At 35.7% G+C, this 18,801-nt stretch overlaps 1 protein-coding gene and 1 long non-coding RNA gene across 2 annotated transcripts in view; one reads left to right on the top strand and one right to left on the bottom strand.

Annotated features, from left to right (window-relative positions):
• Window positions 1-3,560: 3,560 nt before the first annotated feature.
• The window catches only part of SLC4A10 (solute carrier family 4 member 10), a 286,086-nt gene continuing 270,845 nt past the window's right edge, over window positions 3,561-18,801 (top strand). Inside the window, exon 1 of the mRNA XM_049106281.1 lies at window positions 3,561-3,852. Within this exon, the coding sequence (XP_048962238.1) occupies window positions 3,805-3,852 (48 nt within the window). The 5' untranslated portion in view covers window positions 3,561-3,804. The remainder of the gene's footprint in view (window positions 3,853-18,801) is intronic.
• Window positions 4,463-18,118, bottom strand: LOC112674682 (uncharacterized). Its single transcript, XR_003145503.3, has 3 exons — window positions 17,913-18,118; window positions 5,002-5,159; window positions 4,463-4,678 (listed from the first exon to the last, which is right to left on the bottom strand). It is a non-coding gene; the product is annotated as an uncharacterized LOC112674682 (long non-coding RNA).

Genomic DNA, 18,801 nt, shown 5'->3' on the forward strand with positions numbered 1-18,801 from the left:
AGTTTTAAGAATTCTTTCAAATTTGCAATATGATATTATTAACCTGTAGGTTATTTCTTGAATTTGTCACATTCAGCTAAACACTTTTAGATTCATAAATCAGGGCAGCCCGGGTGGCTCAGCAGTTTAGCGCTGCCTTCGGCCCAGGGCCTGATTCTGGAGACCTGGGATCGAGTCCTGCATTGGGCTCCCTGCATGGAGCCTGCTTCTCCCTCTGCCTGTGTCTCTGCCTCTCTCTCTCTCTCTCTCTCTCTCTCTGTGAGTCTCTCATGAATAAATAAATTTTAAAAAATCTTAAAAAAAAGATTCATAATCAATTAAATCTACATTAGATACTTTAGGTTGTTCAGAACATTTATGTAGCTCCCAAAGGATTGAAGTACAAAGGAGATAACACTTCAGTAAATGATATGAACAGTGCTCTGACAGATTGATGTATGTGAAAAATAGTCACTTAAAAATATGAATGTTGAATTAATAATATTATCAACAACAGAGTATTAATGTTCAGAATATATTTCTGATCCTGTTGCCTACCTAAAGTTCAGCTCTTTTGTACTAAAAAAGGTCAAAGCACAGGACGTTCATATCTAAGCCAGAACCCAATATTACCAGGACAAAAAAGTGTTTTCTTGAAGTACTAGTGTTGGCAGTAACCTTTAGAATCCAATGTCTTCTTCAAATACAATTAGATGTGTCACATAAAATATTATCTCTAAGATAAACACCATATTAATGTGCATATCTTAACCCCCAGGGCTTAAAATAGCAAAAGGAGTTAGAAATTGAAAGGACATTGGCTCCATGCTGACTTGCGTACTTGGGGGATTAGTAAAATTTGAGGTCAGCAAAAGTCCCAGGATGCAGGACAGATCAAGGAAGGAAGCGCACCATGGTGGCTGTGTTCCTTTTCTATTGGCCACTGCATGGGCAGCTGGAAAGGAAGGAGGGTCTTCTGTTTCGTGCTTTCTGTAATTCCTCTTTGCATGATTGGCTTGTGGCCGATTGCTACTTTTATTTCATTCTTCAGAGAGGAAAATTCCACATGCATATTGATCAGTATAACAGGGAAGAGCATCAGTAGCACAGTGCCTCACACATAGTAGGACTGACTGAATGAAAATCAGACTGTTGTCTCATTCCAGGAAAATATCTGGAACATTTGGTTCTTTGGACGCATTCAGTTTTCATAATGCTTAAAGTTAGGTTTGAAACAATAGCTGTCAAATTGTGCTAATGAAATCTCACTGAGTTTGTAAATAAAACAGGCTGAAGAAGACCTCAATTTTAATCTAGGATCCAAGGAAACTTGACTGTTATGGAAAGAGCTCTGGACTTGGAGAAACGTAGATGTTACCTGGGGCTAGTTTTAGAAAGTATATACCCAGCTCCTTCTTCTAGCCTCCACTCAGGACATACCAGAATCTCCAAGGTGGACAGTATGTAGCTGGGGGTGAAAAAAAAAGCTGCTCATACAAGTTGGATTTTCTCTTCCCTAACCTCTGTGTTCTTTTCACTTTCTGTGTTTGAAAATGAATAGAGAAGTTGATTTCCAAGGGCCTATCTGGTTTTGGTTTTGTTAGGAAAACCTATCTGGCCTATGGTTTTAGTAAAAATTCCACTCCCTAGTGATGCTTTTCTTTTCCCAGAAGTTATCTATTCTATACTTATCTTCTTCATTGGGACTTTTTTAGTATGTGGATATATTTTCTCAGGATATGGGTCTTCATTCTAGCCTTGAGTGTGAGATAGAGGTAGTGGATTAAATGAGGATCACTTTCTTTCCCCAACTTTTCTTTTTGCTAAGCTAGCATTCAATATCTTGGATCAGAGAACTATAGTGGTATGGGCTTGCTTGATCTCTAGAAGTAGAACATCTGCTGTTGAAACTGGCTAAGTCCTGTTATACTGATAGAAATAGTAGCTCTAGGATAATAGTGAACACTCAGGAAATGGTTGTTCCAGCAAAGTCCCTACATGGTTTAATAATGTATTACTGTAGGAAAATATTGATTGAAAGTAATTTAAAATACTATCTTATTTTTATTTTGGCTCATAGAATAAAAATTCAGACATTTTCCTAGTTATATTTGAATTCTTTTTGAACAAATATAAACTGGATGACCTAGGGTTTCCTAGTGAGATAGAAATAATCTTTCTAGAGAGGTTCTCACTTTTCTTCTAATAAGTTTCTTGTGATGATCTACTATAGTCATGTGAGTGGAAGGGGAGCTTTTATTTATTAGTCCATGGTAGAAAATCAAGTTGGGCCCCAAATTAGCAAATTCCCAATCAGCACCTTGTTATTTAAATCCTTGGAATCATCTCTATGTGCTGTACACAAAGTTGCTACTCAAATAATCATTATAGTTTTCCAAAATATGTTTTCTGATCATCAAAATAATAGTTTATTATAAATAATTGTATTGAGAAGATAAACAGATTAAAGTTATTAATAATTTCACCTATGAGGAATGTTGTGGAAAATTTTGGTGTGTTGCTGAAAATAATTTAATATTCACATCTGGTGATGAATGCTTTTTAAATCTGGTAAAAATCTTATTTAACATAAACCATTTTAATAATTTTTAATCATATTCTTTCAACCCCTTTCATTTCATTTGTAACCTCTGTACTCGGTTTGGGATTCAGTGACATATGGGCTTCATACTTAAAATACTCTAGATCTATAATCAATTCTAGGAAATATGTGGCCACTCAACAACCATTATCAACTCCTTTTCCCCACAAAAGAGTTCATTTTCTCTCATGGATTAGAGAATCCTGTACTCCTCTTTTGTTGAGACTTTTGTGGCAGAAAGGTACATGCTTCATCTACTCTCGTCCGATTCATTGTCTTTTCAAAATGCTTTAGTATACAGATAATTTCTACTTTCAAAATACTTTCTTTTTTAAAAAATATTTTATTTATTTATTCATGAGACAGAGAGAGAGAGAGAGAGAGAGAGAGAGAGAGAGAGACAGGCAGAGGGAGAAGCAGCCTCCCGGCAAGGAGCCCGATGTGGGACTCGATCCCGGGACCCTGGGATCATGCCCTGAGCCAAAGGCAGACGCTCAACCATTAGGCCCCCAGGTGTCCCTATCAAAATACTTTCTTCCCTTATTATTTTTGTTGGGAAATCATTGAAAAATGTATTTTATTTGTGATAGTGCGTGACTTACCAAGTCTCTCATAATTAAAGTATTGCAAGTACCTGTCTGCCCAATTCTTATGGAGTCAACCATGACTTATGGGATTTTTGTTAATGCATAGTTGAGTCTCAGTTAAGGCGTATCAATTTTGATGTCCTCTGTTTTTAAAGACCTTCTGCGCTCAGAGCAGGACATTTAGTACCCCTTACTAACATCCTTTTATTTGAATAATGTGTCCTATGAGGTTCTGGGAATGCAGTGAATTGCCTCAGATTGTTAAGACCTGGCTGAGCTGGTTGGAGTCCACCCTGGACCAGTCTGTATAGGAAGTTAGCTCTTGGGGGAGATCCTTCGCGCCCACCAGACTTGCGGCTTTGCAGGCTGTATTTGACAGCAGCAGCCAGGTGTGGGCAGTGACACAGGGCTTGGGAGATCTCTGTCCCTGGCCCGGGGATCCGAGGCGTTCAGTGCAGAACCTGGCCGGCAGCCCGAGTGAGTAGGAGCCATGTGACTCTGGTGAGTTGGAGTGTGCAACCTCCTCCTGCTTCAGAGGTACCTGATCCGAATACTAAGCAGAGCGAGTGCCGGGCCGGGTGTAGGACACTGAAGACACTGCAGAGGAGGGTGCTTATTCCAGAGGCATTACAGGACATGGAGATTAAAGACCAGGGAGCTCAAATGGAGCCGCTGCTGCCTACGGTAAGAGACCACCTGCTGTCACAGATTAACCGCGTTTGCTGCGAAACCTGTCAGGCAAGCGGTCGCCGGCTAGGGTGATCGCACTTGGGGTGGTGGATGGCTCCCTCGGCATATGGACAGGGGTCTCCTCCCATCTCGGGTGACTGAAATGCATAACGCAAAGCACATGATTTTCCCCCCCTCTTCTCAATATGGATGCACTACGGTGATGAAATGTCTCATGTTTGCTGCTGTTGGAGGAGATGGCTGGGTTTTAGCAGCAGGGGCAGCTGTGTGTCTCTCGTCCTGCTTGTTTCTGCCTCTGTGTTTCTCAGGCTGTTCAGTGGAGGCTGAAGACCCTGCAAAGAAACCCCCTCCCCCACTTTTTAAAAATCATATTCCATTCATGCTAAATTTTCTCCCTATGCCTCATCCCCCTGGCAGTGAGGTAAGGGAATCTGCTGCTGTTGCAGCTCTAGAGATTTAGTCTGCAGAAACCAGGGGAAAGGAGAACAGGAGGATTGTGTGTGTGTGTGTGTGTGTGTGTGTGTGTGTGTGTGTTTTCTGTCAGTCAGTCTCTCTTAAAAGGAAATGTGTCATAGTTCACATATAAAGGAGGTGTGCATCTTGGGGGGACCAGCAGACAATTCAGCTTTGAATATATGAGAGGCTCCTGAGTTGTCATTTAGAAAAAGCCTGTTTATTTCTGGGTCTTCAGACACCTCCCTCGATCTAATTCTTGGGTAAGTAGTTGGTTTGCTTATCCTCTCCACAATCTCTCTGGCTGGCTCACAGACTTTGTAGCTCTTCAGGCAACATCTTTCTCAGCCGGGAGCAGCTGATGTTGCTGTGTTCAAGGAAAAAAAGAAAACAACAACAACAACAACAGTATTTTCTTGACGCAACAGAGATGCCAAATGCAAGCTTTCAGCCATCTATCAGCACTATCACAGCTCAGAGCAGCAGACATCTCCTCCCTGCACCAAATCAGAAAGAGGGGCTGTTCTCAGCTGTCTGTTACTCAGGTTGGTGACCCACCTTGCAGGCTAGGGACTGGCAGCAAGCTGTCCATTTCCAAGTCCATTCCTAGGCTTTGAACACATCTTTACATCAAATGATACCTCAGGGGGAGTGGGCAAATGCTGGGCCACTGTATTTTTAGGGCCTTACCTCTCCTGCTGGGCTCAAAATCTGCAAAAGATGCCAGTTTGCATCCCGGAATTGGCTGTGGCTACTGAGCATGCTCAGTTCTCCTCAGGACGCTAGATTTGGGCCGGGAGGGAGCAGGAGGATGGGAAGGATGCAGGCATCACCACCAGGAATGGAGCCTAAATGAAGAGCAGGGGCAGTGAGGGGGAAAAAAGAAGAAGCATATCAATTAGTCTGTCTGCTTAAAAGTAGAGACATTCCTTTAGGGATCAAAGTAGATTTGTTTTGTAAAAATGAGAGTAAAAGATTTATCTATCTTCCCAAACTTGAATGGATACATAAATTAGGATCCTGTGGGTATTCAGAATGAAGGATGGAAAGCATATCAGAGAATCATCCTTCTTTGAATAAAAGGAAGGGACTATGCATAGGAATTGATGGATGGAGATTCAGAAAAGGTTAAGATATAGGGAAAAAAACATTTCCTTTTTTTGAGAGGAAAGGGGTTTGGAAGTTGTCCTAGAAAAGCAGGCTGAAGTCAGTTTGATGTGGCATATGAGCTGTCACTTGTAGGTAACACTTAAAGGGCTTGGGATGAAATGAGGATCAACTGGAGACATTTAGAAGGGGACAACATTATTGGGCTAGAGGGGTAATCAGAGTGTAGCTTAAGAGAATAGAGAAAATACAAATTTGACCAGAAAAGGAGATTAATAATCAATCTGGTGGAAATTTTTGAAGAGTCAAAGATTGCATTTTATGTGTATAATGGCTTGTACAGAATAGTTACAAAGTTGCATAGTTTAATGACAAAAAAAAAAAAAGAGATCATGCCAGCAGTTCATTATATGAAAAATAAACTTGAGAGACTAGAAAGGATGCTGAATTACTGGCCCAATTTTATACTTATATAGTATTTTCAGCTTCTCCAATTGCTTTTATACATTTTTTTTTTAGTTTTTAAAACAATCATGTTAAGTAAAACAGGTTTTATTAATTTAAATTTTAAAAATGAGAACTTGAGGCACAGGGAACTGGAATAACATGTCTAGGGTCACATAGTATTGAAGCCAGGACTAGAATATAGGTCTCCTGAAACTAGTTCAGAAAAAAAAAGCACTATTTTTTTTTTACATTACATTATTAATCAGGCTTATCATAATCAGATCCTGGACTGGAGTTTTTATACTTGGAAGAGAAAGGAAGAAATGGCTTTGGATTCTGTTTTAGAAAATTAATCAGATGACTTTGCAAATAATTATGTAAGAGGCAATATGGCATAGTATTTAAAAACATAGTCTAGTAGGTCCTAGCACTGCTATTTATTTATCTCAGGGAAGTGGTAAGCTTTACTTTCTTCAACTGAAAAATGGGAAGGGAATGGTACATATCTCTTGGGTTTTGTAAGGGCTGAATCAAATAACCTGTGTGAAGTATCTGTCATTTAGTAAGTTCTGAATAAAAGTTAGCTGCTAATAGGGAGGAAAGGGAGAAAAAGATTCCTTTTAAGTCTCCCAGGTTTGCCTTCATTTATTGTGTATAAAGTACATTTTAAGGGTGTGAGTGAAGGAAGAGGTCCTGACATATTTCCTTTTTTCTCAGTCCTCCCCAGGGAGCTTTAAAGATAATTTTCTTTTGTTGAGCAGGGCATTTTTGCATTTTAGAGGTTCTTGTCACTCTTAAGGGTTAGGATATTCAGTTCTTCTAGGCCCAGAATGCAGTCTGGCTTTGATAGCACCTGTTTTGTCGGAAGCTATGGATCAAGCTGTGATAGAAGATTCTTTCATTTATTAAAAGCCTGTTGTTGGCCAAACATATTCTTGAGGCTGGGAATATAGCAATGAACAAGATGAACAAAAACCCTGCCCACATGGGGCTCACAATCTAGCTAGTCTAGAGCTAGAGCTTAATTTAACTTTTTGAGAGAATCTACTGTTTTCTCCTCAAATATTTAATCACTGTTATAAGCTGTTTGACACAGGTAGATACGGAGACTATATGTAATACTAATGATAGTGGTACCACTTTAGTAAAGATAGAACCAATCTTTTGAAAGTATGAAGGCAGGAATTTAGGATATTGCATAGGACTTCATATATTTCACTTTCGGTGTTGAGTTGGCTTCTAGTAGTAACCTGACAATCTTTAAATTACTAGCATGGAAGAGACTCCTAAGAGAATATTTTTACAACAAATGTTTTTATCTCATGCCATTCATTTTGGATGATATTGTAGTGGTTCCATGTTGGACCCCTTCTGAAATTCCGATGTCCTAAAAGGAATTTATTTTAAATTTAACTTGCTTATAAAACTGTCCTGAGGTATGGAACTGAAGATCACTTTTTAAAGGTAATTTGCTGGTATATAGTAGATGGGGGAATATAGCACCTTTTAAAATGTGAATTCTGGATTTCCAAATGGCCCAGTTTATTGCTTTGTGAAAAAAAGTTATGAAAAACCTCTATATTATTAAATTAGGGAAAGAGAAATGGGACTAAAATGTCCAAGTAACAAAAATAATACCTAGGTTGGCTACATAATATTAATATTTTTATTTTACGTGAATTGTAATTTAGATTATAATACTAATTTAAAGAAAACATACTCTCATGCTAATACATAGAGAGCAAGATGCAGTATAAGAAATCAATTCTCATTTTCCCCGTTGTAACTTGAATTATCACTCTACAATGGTGAGTGACTATAAAATTAAATATATGTACAGGATGTCAAAGCTGCTAATGAGTGGTAGGGTCTAAAGCCTACAAGTATTAAGTTTATGATAGTATTGAGGTCAGATGAGGAAGTGAGGTAATTTTTGATGGAGAATTAGAAAATATCTGGAAAAAGGTCTGGACAAAGGTCTGGAACTCACATAGAGTCAGTGAGCATGGCCAAAAAAATAATCACAACTCTAAGGCATTTCTTTCTAACCTTGAGATGATGGTTGCTTCAGAAGTCTAAACTGGACGTGGACTATAGCACCTAGAGCGATGCTTCAGGTGAATGGGGAAATGTGGATGCCACTCTCAACACTTCTGTGTAGAGAAATCCAGCCTTCCTTTCTCATACCCAGGGTACATGACATTTGATCATTTGACTTTCTATGAAGATACCACTTTCAATCTGTATGGTAATATTAGTTAAGTTTTATTTATTTTTAGATAAAATAAATGTAAGTTAAAATTCTAATATATGTCCTACTTAAAAGAGTTGTTTCAGATACTCCTTGGGGGTATGTTGTTTATATTTAGAATAAGGCAATAACTAGTATTTAATGCATCTATTTGATGGAACCATAAATGTTTTAGTCGGAAAAGGACTGTAGAGTTCAATTGCATATTTTGGACTAATTCCTTAACTCACACGAGGTGAAACTGGACGCCAGAGAGAAGAGAAGATGTATTTAAGGGCATTCTGCTTATACTAGTTAATGTCAGAGCATGGCCTAGAGTCCAAATCTCTTGATACTTTCCACCTTTGTATAGTCCCTCTTGTAGCATAGAGTAAATATCTGAGTGCCAGATTAAAATCATGATGGTAATTAGACAATCTTTATGATTTGTCTAATAGATATTGCTCAGTACTAATAGATACTGCTCAGGTTCACATTAAGCACAGACATCTCTAGTGTTCATGATAATCCTGAAAGGTTGCTAATGTTATCCAGCCTTACAGATAAGAAACTGAGCCTGAGAAAATTGAGTAAGTTACCCAGGTTCACATAGCTAATAAATACTGAGTTAGGATTTGAGAATATTGTATCTAATTAAAAAGCAACTCTTTTCTTTTTAATCAGAGTCAATTAAAAAAAGGAAGACCATTATAAAATGGGCTTTCTCATCTACATCTTCAAAAGCAAAAGCGCTATGATATAGGACGTTATAAAATGTAAGGCACTGCAGGCCACATTGCATGATTCCATTTATATGAAAAGTTCAGAAGAGGCAAATCCTTAGAGACTAAAGTAGATTAGTGGTTGCCAGGGTCTGGGACAAAATTGGAGAGTGATTGCTAACATCTACTGGTTTCTTTTTTGAGTGATGGAAATATTTTGGAGTTACATAGTAGTGATGTTTGTATAAACACTGAATAATACTAAATTGTATCTTGCAAAATGTTGAATTTTACTTAAAAAATTGCAAAGAAGATAAGTTATTGTTTAATCATTATCACTAACAGAGAAAAAGTTGAGGATCTAAGCAATTCTTTTTTTTTTTTGTAAAGATTTTATTTATTTATTCATGAGAGACACAGAGAGAGGCAGAGACATACATAGCCAGAGGGAGAAGAAGGCTCCCTGTAGGGAGCCTCATGCAGGACTTGATCCCAGGACCCTGGGATCATGCCCTGAGCCAAAGGCAGGCGCTCAACCGCTGAGCCACTTATACTCTTATATAAGTCATATTTATATAAATCAAGAAGAGGGAGGGACGCTTGGGTGACTCAGTGGTTGAGTGCCTGCCTTTGGCTCAGGCATGATCAATCCCGGGTTCCCGGTTCGAGTCCCACATCCGGCTCCCTGCATGGAGCCTACTTCTCCCTCTGCCTGTGTCTCTGCCTCTCTCTGTGTCTCTCATGAATAAATAAATAAAATCTTAAAAAAAATCAAGAAGAGGGCAAATGGAATATTCATGAAAATTTACAACACCCCCCCACATATATACATATATACACACCCTAGATAGTCTCTAATATAAAATTATTCTTTTTGTCAAGACAATGCTGAGGTTGGTCAAGGTTTCCATAAACTATTTGCAGACCTAGGGGTCTTTTGGAATTTATCTTCAAAGATGAGTTAAGAGAGTAGATAGCATATCCTAAGTACAAGAGAGGAAGAGGACTATCTAACTTGGGTCAAATTGTTATTTTCTTCTTCAAATCATTTTTCTGAACTTTCTCATAATATACTTTAAAATTTAACATAAAAAATTCAAAACAACTAAGTTTCTAGAAAAATACTTTTTTTCCCATTATACCTTACTTTGTGTTATCAACACTTAAGGTCATTGTTGGTTTAGCCTCATATAGTTATTATGTTACTATAGTTTATAATAAGTCAAACTCCAAAGAAAACATCTATTCATTATCAATCATTTTATAGTGATTTTCAAAGTATGTTTCTTCTTAGATCTTATGATGCTTAAGGAGATTTTTTTACATATCATAATATATACATACATGTAATTTATATATCATAAATGCTCCCATTCTAAGTGCACAATTCAGTGATTGTCAGTAAATTCACAGAGCTGACCAACCATCACTGCAATCCATTTTAGAACATCTTATCATCCCCCAAAGCTTCTTCTAGCCCATGTGTAGTTAACATCCACTTCTGACCCTATTCAATAATTAATCTACATTTTGCTGATTTGCTTTTTGCCTTTGTAGATTTGGCTTCTCTGGACATTTAATATAAGTGGAATTGCAGTAGGCAGTCTTTTGCATCTGGCTGTCTTCACTGAAGTGAACCATTGTTGACATTCATTCATGTTGTGGCGTGTATCAGAAGTTTGTTCCTTTTTATTACTGGGGAGTATTACATTGTATGGATGACAGACATTTTGCTTATTGAGAGTTTGGTCATTTGTATAGTTTGTAACTTTTGGCTATTATAAATGATGATGCTATAAATTTTCATGCTGTGTGTCTCCGTGTAGACATATATTTACATTTCTCTTGGGTGGAGTCCTATGAGTGGAATTATTGGATCATATAATGAGTTTATTTATAATGTTCAAAGAAATTGTGAGACTCTTTTTCAGTGAGGTTGTGCCTTTTTATATGTACCAGCTGTACCATAATATAAGGGTTTTGGCTTCTCCACATTTTTGCCAACACTTGATATTGTCTCTCTTTTTTGACTAGTCATTCTAATGAGTGCGAAGTGATATGCTGTTGTGATTTGATTTGCATTTTCATAATGACTAATTGTCTTAGTCCATTTTGGTTACTATAACAAAATCGATAGACTGGGTGGTTTATTAAAAACAAAAATGTATTTTGCACAGTTCTGGAGGCTATGAAGTCCAAGATCAAGGAACAGCAGATTTAGTATCTGATGAGAGCCTATTCCTGGTTTATATAGATGGCCATCTTTCAGCTATGTTCTCACATGGCACAGGGGGAGGGGAGCTCTCTGGGGCCTCTTTTATTAAAGACCTAATCATCTCCCAAAGGCCCTACCTTATAATACCAAGGCTTTGAGGGTTAGGTTCCCTCAAATATATATTCCCAAAATATACAAATTTTGGGGAAACAGAAACTCAGTCTATAGCACTAATGGTGTTGAATATCTTTTTATGTGCTTGTTAGCCATTTGTAGATCTTCTTTGATGAAATGTCTATTAAAATATTTTGTTCCATTTTCAAATTGGTTATTTGTTGTCTTCTTGACTTATAAGAGTTTTCTTTTATATATATGTATTGGATACAACTTCCTTGTCAGAAATATGATTTGCAAATATTCTCTCACTGTCTGGTCTTGTCTTAACCTTTTTTTTTTTTTTAAGATTTTATTTATTCATGAGACACACAGAGAGAGAGAGAGAGAGAGAGAGAGAGAGAGAGAGGCAGGACACAGGGAGAGGGAGAAGCGGGCTCCATGCAGGGAGCCTGACATGGGACTCGATCCGGAAACTCAAGGACCACACCCTGGGCCGAAGTCAGGCGCTAAACCGCTGAGCCACCCAGGGATGCCCTTGTCTTAACTTTCTTAATGGTGACTTTTAGAATACAAAAGTTTTTAATTTTGACAAAGTGCAATTTATGTTTTTTCTTTTATTGATTTTGGTTTTGGTATTGAATCTAAGAACTCTGCCTAAACCACGCTTACAAAGATTTTTTTATTGTATGTTTTTTCCTAGGTGTTTTATAGTTTCTGTTCATACATGTAGTTCAACGATCCATTTTGAATTAATTTTTGTGTATGGTGTGAGATTAGAATCTAAATTCTTTGAGTGTAGATAGCTAATTGCCCAAGCACCTTTTGTGGAAAAGGCCACCTTTTCCATTGTGTTTTCTTGGCAGCTTTGTTGAAAGTAACTATCAGTAGAAGGTTATTTTTTCTGGGCTCTGAGTTCTATTCTGTTTATCCATGTGCATTTCCTTACCCTAATACCCCATTGTCTTGATTATTGAAGTTTTATAGTAAAATGTTCATCTTTGCTCTTATTTTTCTAAATTGTTTGGCAATTTTAGGTCCTTTGCATTTCCATATGAATTTTAGGATCTATTTATTGATTTCTATAAAAACCTTGCAAAGATTTTGATAGAGATTATTTTAAACTTACAGATCAACTTGGGGAGAATTGCCATCTTGGCAATATTGAGTCTTCCTAAACATATATATGGACTGTCTCTCTATGTATTTACATCTTAAATAATTTCTTATGGCAATGTTTTGTAGTTTTATTTTTTTTAGTGAGGACTTCTATGTACTATATCTCCTATGTACTATATCAAGGATGACACAAAAAATTCTGGATACCATTTACATACAAGTCCCTATGTTAAGCATAGGCCATTTCCAAATAGTTCAGGACTCCAGAAGTCTTCTAAGAGGATGGAAATAGAGATTAAACTACGGGATTGAGTGGGATAGAGTGAGAATGTATTATAGCCAAGGACTTGGTATGGTTTTAACTTAGTGATAAAGTTGATATATCAGTATCAAGACTTGATCATTCATCATGAAAATTATGCACAAGGATCTAATAAACAAGTTTTTTTTTTTTAAGAAGAATTTTCTCATTGCATATTGAATGTGTTAGGTTGCTGGAGTGCCTCCAACACTTATTTGTACCTGTGCTTCTTCTTGCTTATTCTGAGAAACCAAGATTTTAGAGAAAGTGATTGCTTCCTAATGACTTTTTTTTGTTAATGTGGCTTTGATATCAAAGATGATAACATAGTCTTATCCAGGCACATTCCAGAAAGCAAGTGCCATAGAAAGTAGTTAGGTATATAACAACTACCAGATGGAGTCAAAACATAGCTCTGCTGCTGAAGCACATTTCATTATTGTTAGATTCATTCTGTTCCTTACGTTAGTACAGAGGTGATTTTCTGTTGGTATTTAAGCTGCACTTGGAATAAGCCTATCCAAACTCTTTGGATTTGTGCAGAAACAAGATTGTGGTTAAAAATGGAAAAACATGTAGACATCAAGACATAGACTTAATATATAATATAATTTGTTATTTAAGTGCGTATCATGTACTTCTTGTTTTATTAATGAATAATGTTATGATATAAATGCCTTCCAAAAAATCTGATATTATATAATATTACAGAGCACTTCCAGAAGATATATTTTTTTTCTCTTAAATGAAGGGATTGTTATTGAAACTTTAAACTCAAGAAACACCTGAATGAGAATCATCTGAGAGGGCTCATTAAAAATGTAAGTTCTGGGCCTTAGTCATTGAAGCCTTGAATATCAAGGAGGTGGTCCCAATAAACAAGAAATATAAAAATGCTCTAGGTTATTCTTATGTGCACTGAAGTTTGAGAATATTTACTTTAAAAAATTAGCTGAAAACTTATAGTTTGTCTGAATTATCTTAGCTGTGGGAATGCTAGAAGACCAAATCTTGCAAAAAAAATAAAGAGAACTATTTTTTACAAATCATAATGGATTACAAAATCCTTGCTACTCATTTTGCTCATTTGGCATTTGTTACATATTAGTATCACTTTGCAATTTATATGTGTATATAAAATTACCTTTACTCATATATAAATACACATACATATAAATGTTTTCTTAGAGTGCTAGATTCCTTTTTTTAAAAGATTTTATTTATTCATGAGAGACACAGAGAGAGAGAGAAAGAGAGGGAGAGACACAGACAGAGGAGAAGCAGGCTCCATGCAGGAAGCCTGATGTAGGACTTGATCCCAGGACTCCAGGATCACATCCTGGGCTGCAGGCAGGCGCCAAACCTCTGAGCCATCCAGGGATCCCCAGAGTGCTAGATTCTTAAAAGTGGAATCAATTTCACATAATTTTGTGCTGCTCTCTAAGACAGCCAAGTGCATACAAATCCTTCTTAAACATATAGTGGATAATATACTAAGCAGCAACACTAGTAGGCATCAGTTGTCAAGAGCTTAAACTTTGGAGTCAGACAGTTCCAACTGTTTCAATTAAGTATGTATGCCAGCTTTGGCAAATTTCCCAGCTGTTCAAAGCCTCACTTTTCTTACCTATAAAATAGGAATGATAACAATAATAATATCTACCTCACAGGCTCATGAGAATCAATAAATTATGTACATAATTATGTATGTATGTACATAATATGTATACACATTCAATTGTGTACATATTATGTATATACATAAAGTGTGTAATTATTATACATATTTACATATGAGTTATACTGTTCGGAGTAATTACTCAAAAATGGTAGCTATCATTGTTATGAGTATTGGAATAATATTCTCCTTTGATTGCAAATAATTGCACCAAAGATTTTTATACCCAATATGCATAGTTAATTCAATAATGAATTATTTATTTAATATTGCTTATTTAATACCTTAATATATCCATTTGACAGTAATATTATACAAGCCAATAATATAATCTGGTAAACTTAATAAAATACATTTTTCCTAATTCTAAAATTAATACTTATTTTTTAGAGTAGGTAAGAAAACATAGAAAAGTAAATATAAAAGAAAGCATTAATTTTGTTATTTTTTTAGCTTTTTATTTTGAGATAAATTTTGCACTTACACAATAATTGCAAAAATAGTACAAAGTGTTCCCATGTACTTTTCATTCACTTTGCCATAATATTAACATCTTACATAATTGTAGTTAATAAGCAAAAGGAGATGAACATAATTAGTACAATTCTACTAAATAAACCACAGTATTTATTAGAGTGTCAAAGGACTCTTGTCATTTTTTCTGTTCCAGGATCCCATTTTGTGTGTTAGATATCATGTCTATTTAATCATCTCCAATTTGTGAATCATTCAGTATTTCTCTATTTTTCATAACTTTGGCAACTCTTGAAGGGTACAGGGCTATTTTTTTTGGTAGATTATCTCTCCATTTATGTTTGTGAGGTTCTCATAATGAGATTGGGGTTATGCATTTATTGCCAAGAATACCACTAAAGAGATGTTTCCTTCTCAGTGAGTTATAGCAGGAGATAGATGATGTCTTTTTGGGGATGTTAACCTTGATTACTGAGGTGTCTGATGGGTTTTCTACTGTAAAATTAATAATCTCCCCTTTGTAATAATGGATATCTTGGGGGAGATACTTGAAGACTATGGCAAATGTCCTGTTATTCCTCAGCCTTTTGTCCACAAATTTTAGCATTCTTCATTGACTATTTCCTGCTTTTACTTATTTATTACTGTGGTATTTGCATATTGGTGATTTTCTGTTTCATTCATTCTGCATGCAGAAAGTCGGATTTTTCTGTAGGAACGAGCTGTCACTTATTCTCCATTTATTCATTCAATTGCTTATTTCAGTATGGACTCAGAGATATTTATTTTATTCTGTGGGCCATCTCAATTCCAATTTTATTGCTGAAAAGTTTTCATCTTTGGACATTAGGAGCTCCTTCAACTGGCTCTTATCCTTTCAGCATGCTTTCATTCTTTTTTGAGCACTTCCTTAGTGTCTGGCATTAAGATTTTCCAGGGTCCTCTTTTATTTTTTCTGCCTCAGCCCTGGAATGGGTCATTTCTTCAAGGAGCTACTAGGCCAATTTTTAAGGCTATGTATAAATATTGCCAAAATTCCTTCCAGAAAGATTATATAACCAGTTTTTATTTGCACTAGAAACCTCACAGGTATTTTTAAAATGTTGACAATTGGCAACATTTTGCTAACACTTTCTTCTGTATTCCATTTCCAACTTTAGGTAGTGTTTCTATATGAAGTTTTTTTTTTTTTTTTTAATCACAGTTCAGAAGAACGTTGAACTATTTGGAAAATTCTTCAATTTGTTCCTTTATTCAGATTATTACTGAAATGCTGCTTATAGTCACTAGCTTATCTTTTTTTATACAGGACTCCTTTGTACAGTGAAGATATGAAACTCTAACCCCTTTATTGTAGGTCCATACTAGATACCATTTTGGCCATGAAAATTTTGGGTCATCTTTGAATGAAATCATACCCCTACTTCTTCAAAACCACAGATATTCTTTAAAATAAAAAAAAATAGACTGAAGTTCAGAAAGGTCTAATTCATAAGGTGTTTCAGTGTCTTATTCTTTTTCTCAGCCTTACTGATTATTAGTTTATGATAGGCAGTCAGGTTTTATTTGTTGCATTAGGATGATTCTCTTGTACAGAACTTTCATCTTTATCACTCATTAAGAAGAGACTGTTATTCTTATTTGAACCATCCAGGACCTTTCATGTCACCAAAACCATGTTGAAGAATTACCTGAGGACCCTGATAGATGACAAACCTGACAAAAGTAAAAATTTTAGGCCTTCCTATATGTTGTTACTTAAATAAAACATGATAATTTGGACTGTGCTAATAACTCTCTTATTTAATAATTCTTTTTATGTTTATGTGGCTTGAAAAATATAATTAGTTTTTAAGAACTGAGATTAGGGTTAATTTACTTTAAATCAAATAATTCGGTAAATAGTTCTACAACAGTAATTGTTTTACATTTATCTTGGCATTGTAAGCTAGTACTTTCTATTTAGTCTTTAACATAAATATCCATTATAAATGGTTATCATAAGAGCTAAACAACAACAAATCTTGAGCTTAAAATCAAGCTATCTCATAGCTTGATATTAGAAACTGTTTAGATACTAGTGCCAATCTAATGAAAGGAACTGGAATTTACAGTACAGACCATTTCTGTAATATAATATTTTGTCAAATCTTTATGAGGACAAGAATGCAGAATGATGAATTTAATATCAACTTTGTCCATTTAAAAGATCAGTGAAGCTTTCTCATAATTCAGGAAATTCTAAAAAAAAAAAAAACAAAAACAAAAAAACAAAACAAAACAAAATTCAGGAAATTCTATCTATGGTGCGTCCATTTATTTATTTATTTAAAAAAGATTTTATTTATTTATTCATGAGAGACACAGAGAGAGATCGGAGATAGGCAGAGGGAGAAGCAGGCTCCCACAGGACCCTGGGATCACGACCTGAGCCAAAGACAGATGCTCAACCACTAAGCCACCCAGGTGCCCTGGTATATCCATTTAAAACATGCTGGGTCAACCTTGAACCCAGCTTTAAAAAAGATGAACCTTTCATAGAATTGCTTCAAGTAGCTTATAATTTCACTTATTTTCTTTTATGATTTAAAAATATTATTCCACTTCTTTTTACATACTTTAAATTCATTATATATTTTAGATTAGGACTCCTGGATTATATGGCTTTCTTATCTAAACAGATTTCTCCCAGGATCTTTAGAAATGGTTGGATGATCCGATTAAAAAAGGGCTTATATCTTTGATTCCGTAGGACAGTGCTGTATCTCGGGGAAAGGATCTAGTTAGCTCTGTAGCTCTCTTGATTTCAAGTAGGTCAAATATTTTGGAATGAATTCTACCATCTAACTTTCAAGTTACATCAAAACTTTTGACATTAGAATCAATTTTTCTTGGAAAAATATACTTTCCTGGTGTTTATTTTGGTTCAGAAAATATCTTGAAATGGGAATGAAAAGGCTTCAAAAGTTTATTGAATCGCAGATTGTTCTATAAGACAATAGTCTGGTGATTATGTTTCAATACTTCATAAACACATATTTACATTTATCTCAAAAAGTACCTGCATATTTAGAAAACAAGAAGCAAGGGTGCTTCACAAAATGCAATTGAACTTTAATGCAAACATTAATACATGAATGGTTCATATATTTTAATGCATCTAAAATTTTAATTGATTCACATACGTTACTTACCTTTTGGCAGCCTTCCTATTAGATAAGAATGAAGAAGGAAAACAAGTAGCTTTTCTGCCTTTTAAGAAATGCAGCAAGGATTCCACTTACATAGGAAGGTATAGTAAAATATGCCAATCATGGGCTTAAGAAACATTTTGCCCTGTTTTGATAATAATGTTTTTCTGTAAACGATCCACGAAAAAGGGAGAATAAGATGAGCACAAATAAATAAGACTCAAAGATAATTCAGATTATCTTATGACATCAATAGTTTCAGTATTCTGTGGCCTTTTATGAGATAATTAGGTGTGGTCACAAGAGGAGAAAGGAGAAGCAGAGGAAAACAAAAATTTCCATCCTTAGCGACCATTCTTCAATGACAAAATAAACACACAAACTAAACAACATAAAATTTATACATTAAAGATTTGGGGAACTTTTCAGAACACAATTTGAAACGACAGTGAGGTTACAATAAGATAAGAACAGATGGATCTTAATCTGTCTAACATTTCACAGTAAGTGATTAGGCAGGAGAGTTAGAGACCATTTGATTTTTAGAAGTAATAATTGAATACTCAGAAACAATTGAGGAGGACATAATACTGAGTGAAATAAGCCAGACATGGAAAGACAAATACTGCATGATCTCATTTATATGTGGAATCTAAGATAGTCAAATACATAGAAGCAGAGAGTAGAAGAGTAGTTGCTAGGGCATGTGGAGAAGAGGGCATAGAGAGGTGTGGGCCAAAGGTAGGAAGTTTTAGTTATGCAAAAATAACACAGGAGAGGCTCCAAAAAGCCATGTTATACTAACAAGTCTCTGAAGAGGGACTTGCTCTATGCCATGGCAGGGTCAAGGGGAAGTGATAGCTTTTGATGAGATGGTAGAAGACAGAAGCAA

The sequence above is a fragment of the Canis lupus genome, chromosome 36 (genome assembly GCF_003254725.2).
Source record: "Canis lupus dingo isolate Sandy chromosome 36, ASM325472v2, whole genome shotgun sequence".
Lineage (NCBI taxonomy): Eukaryota > Metazoa > Chordata > Mammalia > Carnivora > Canidae > Canis > Canis lupus.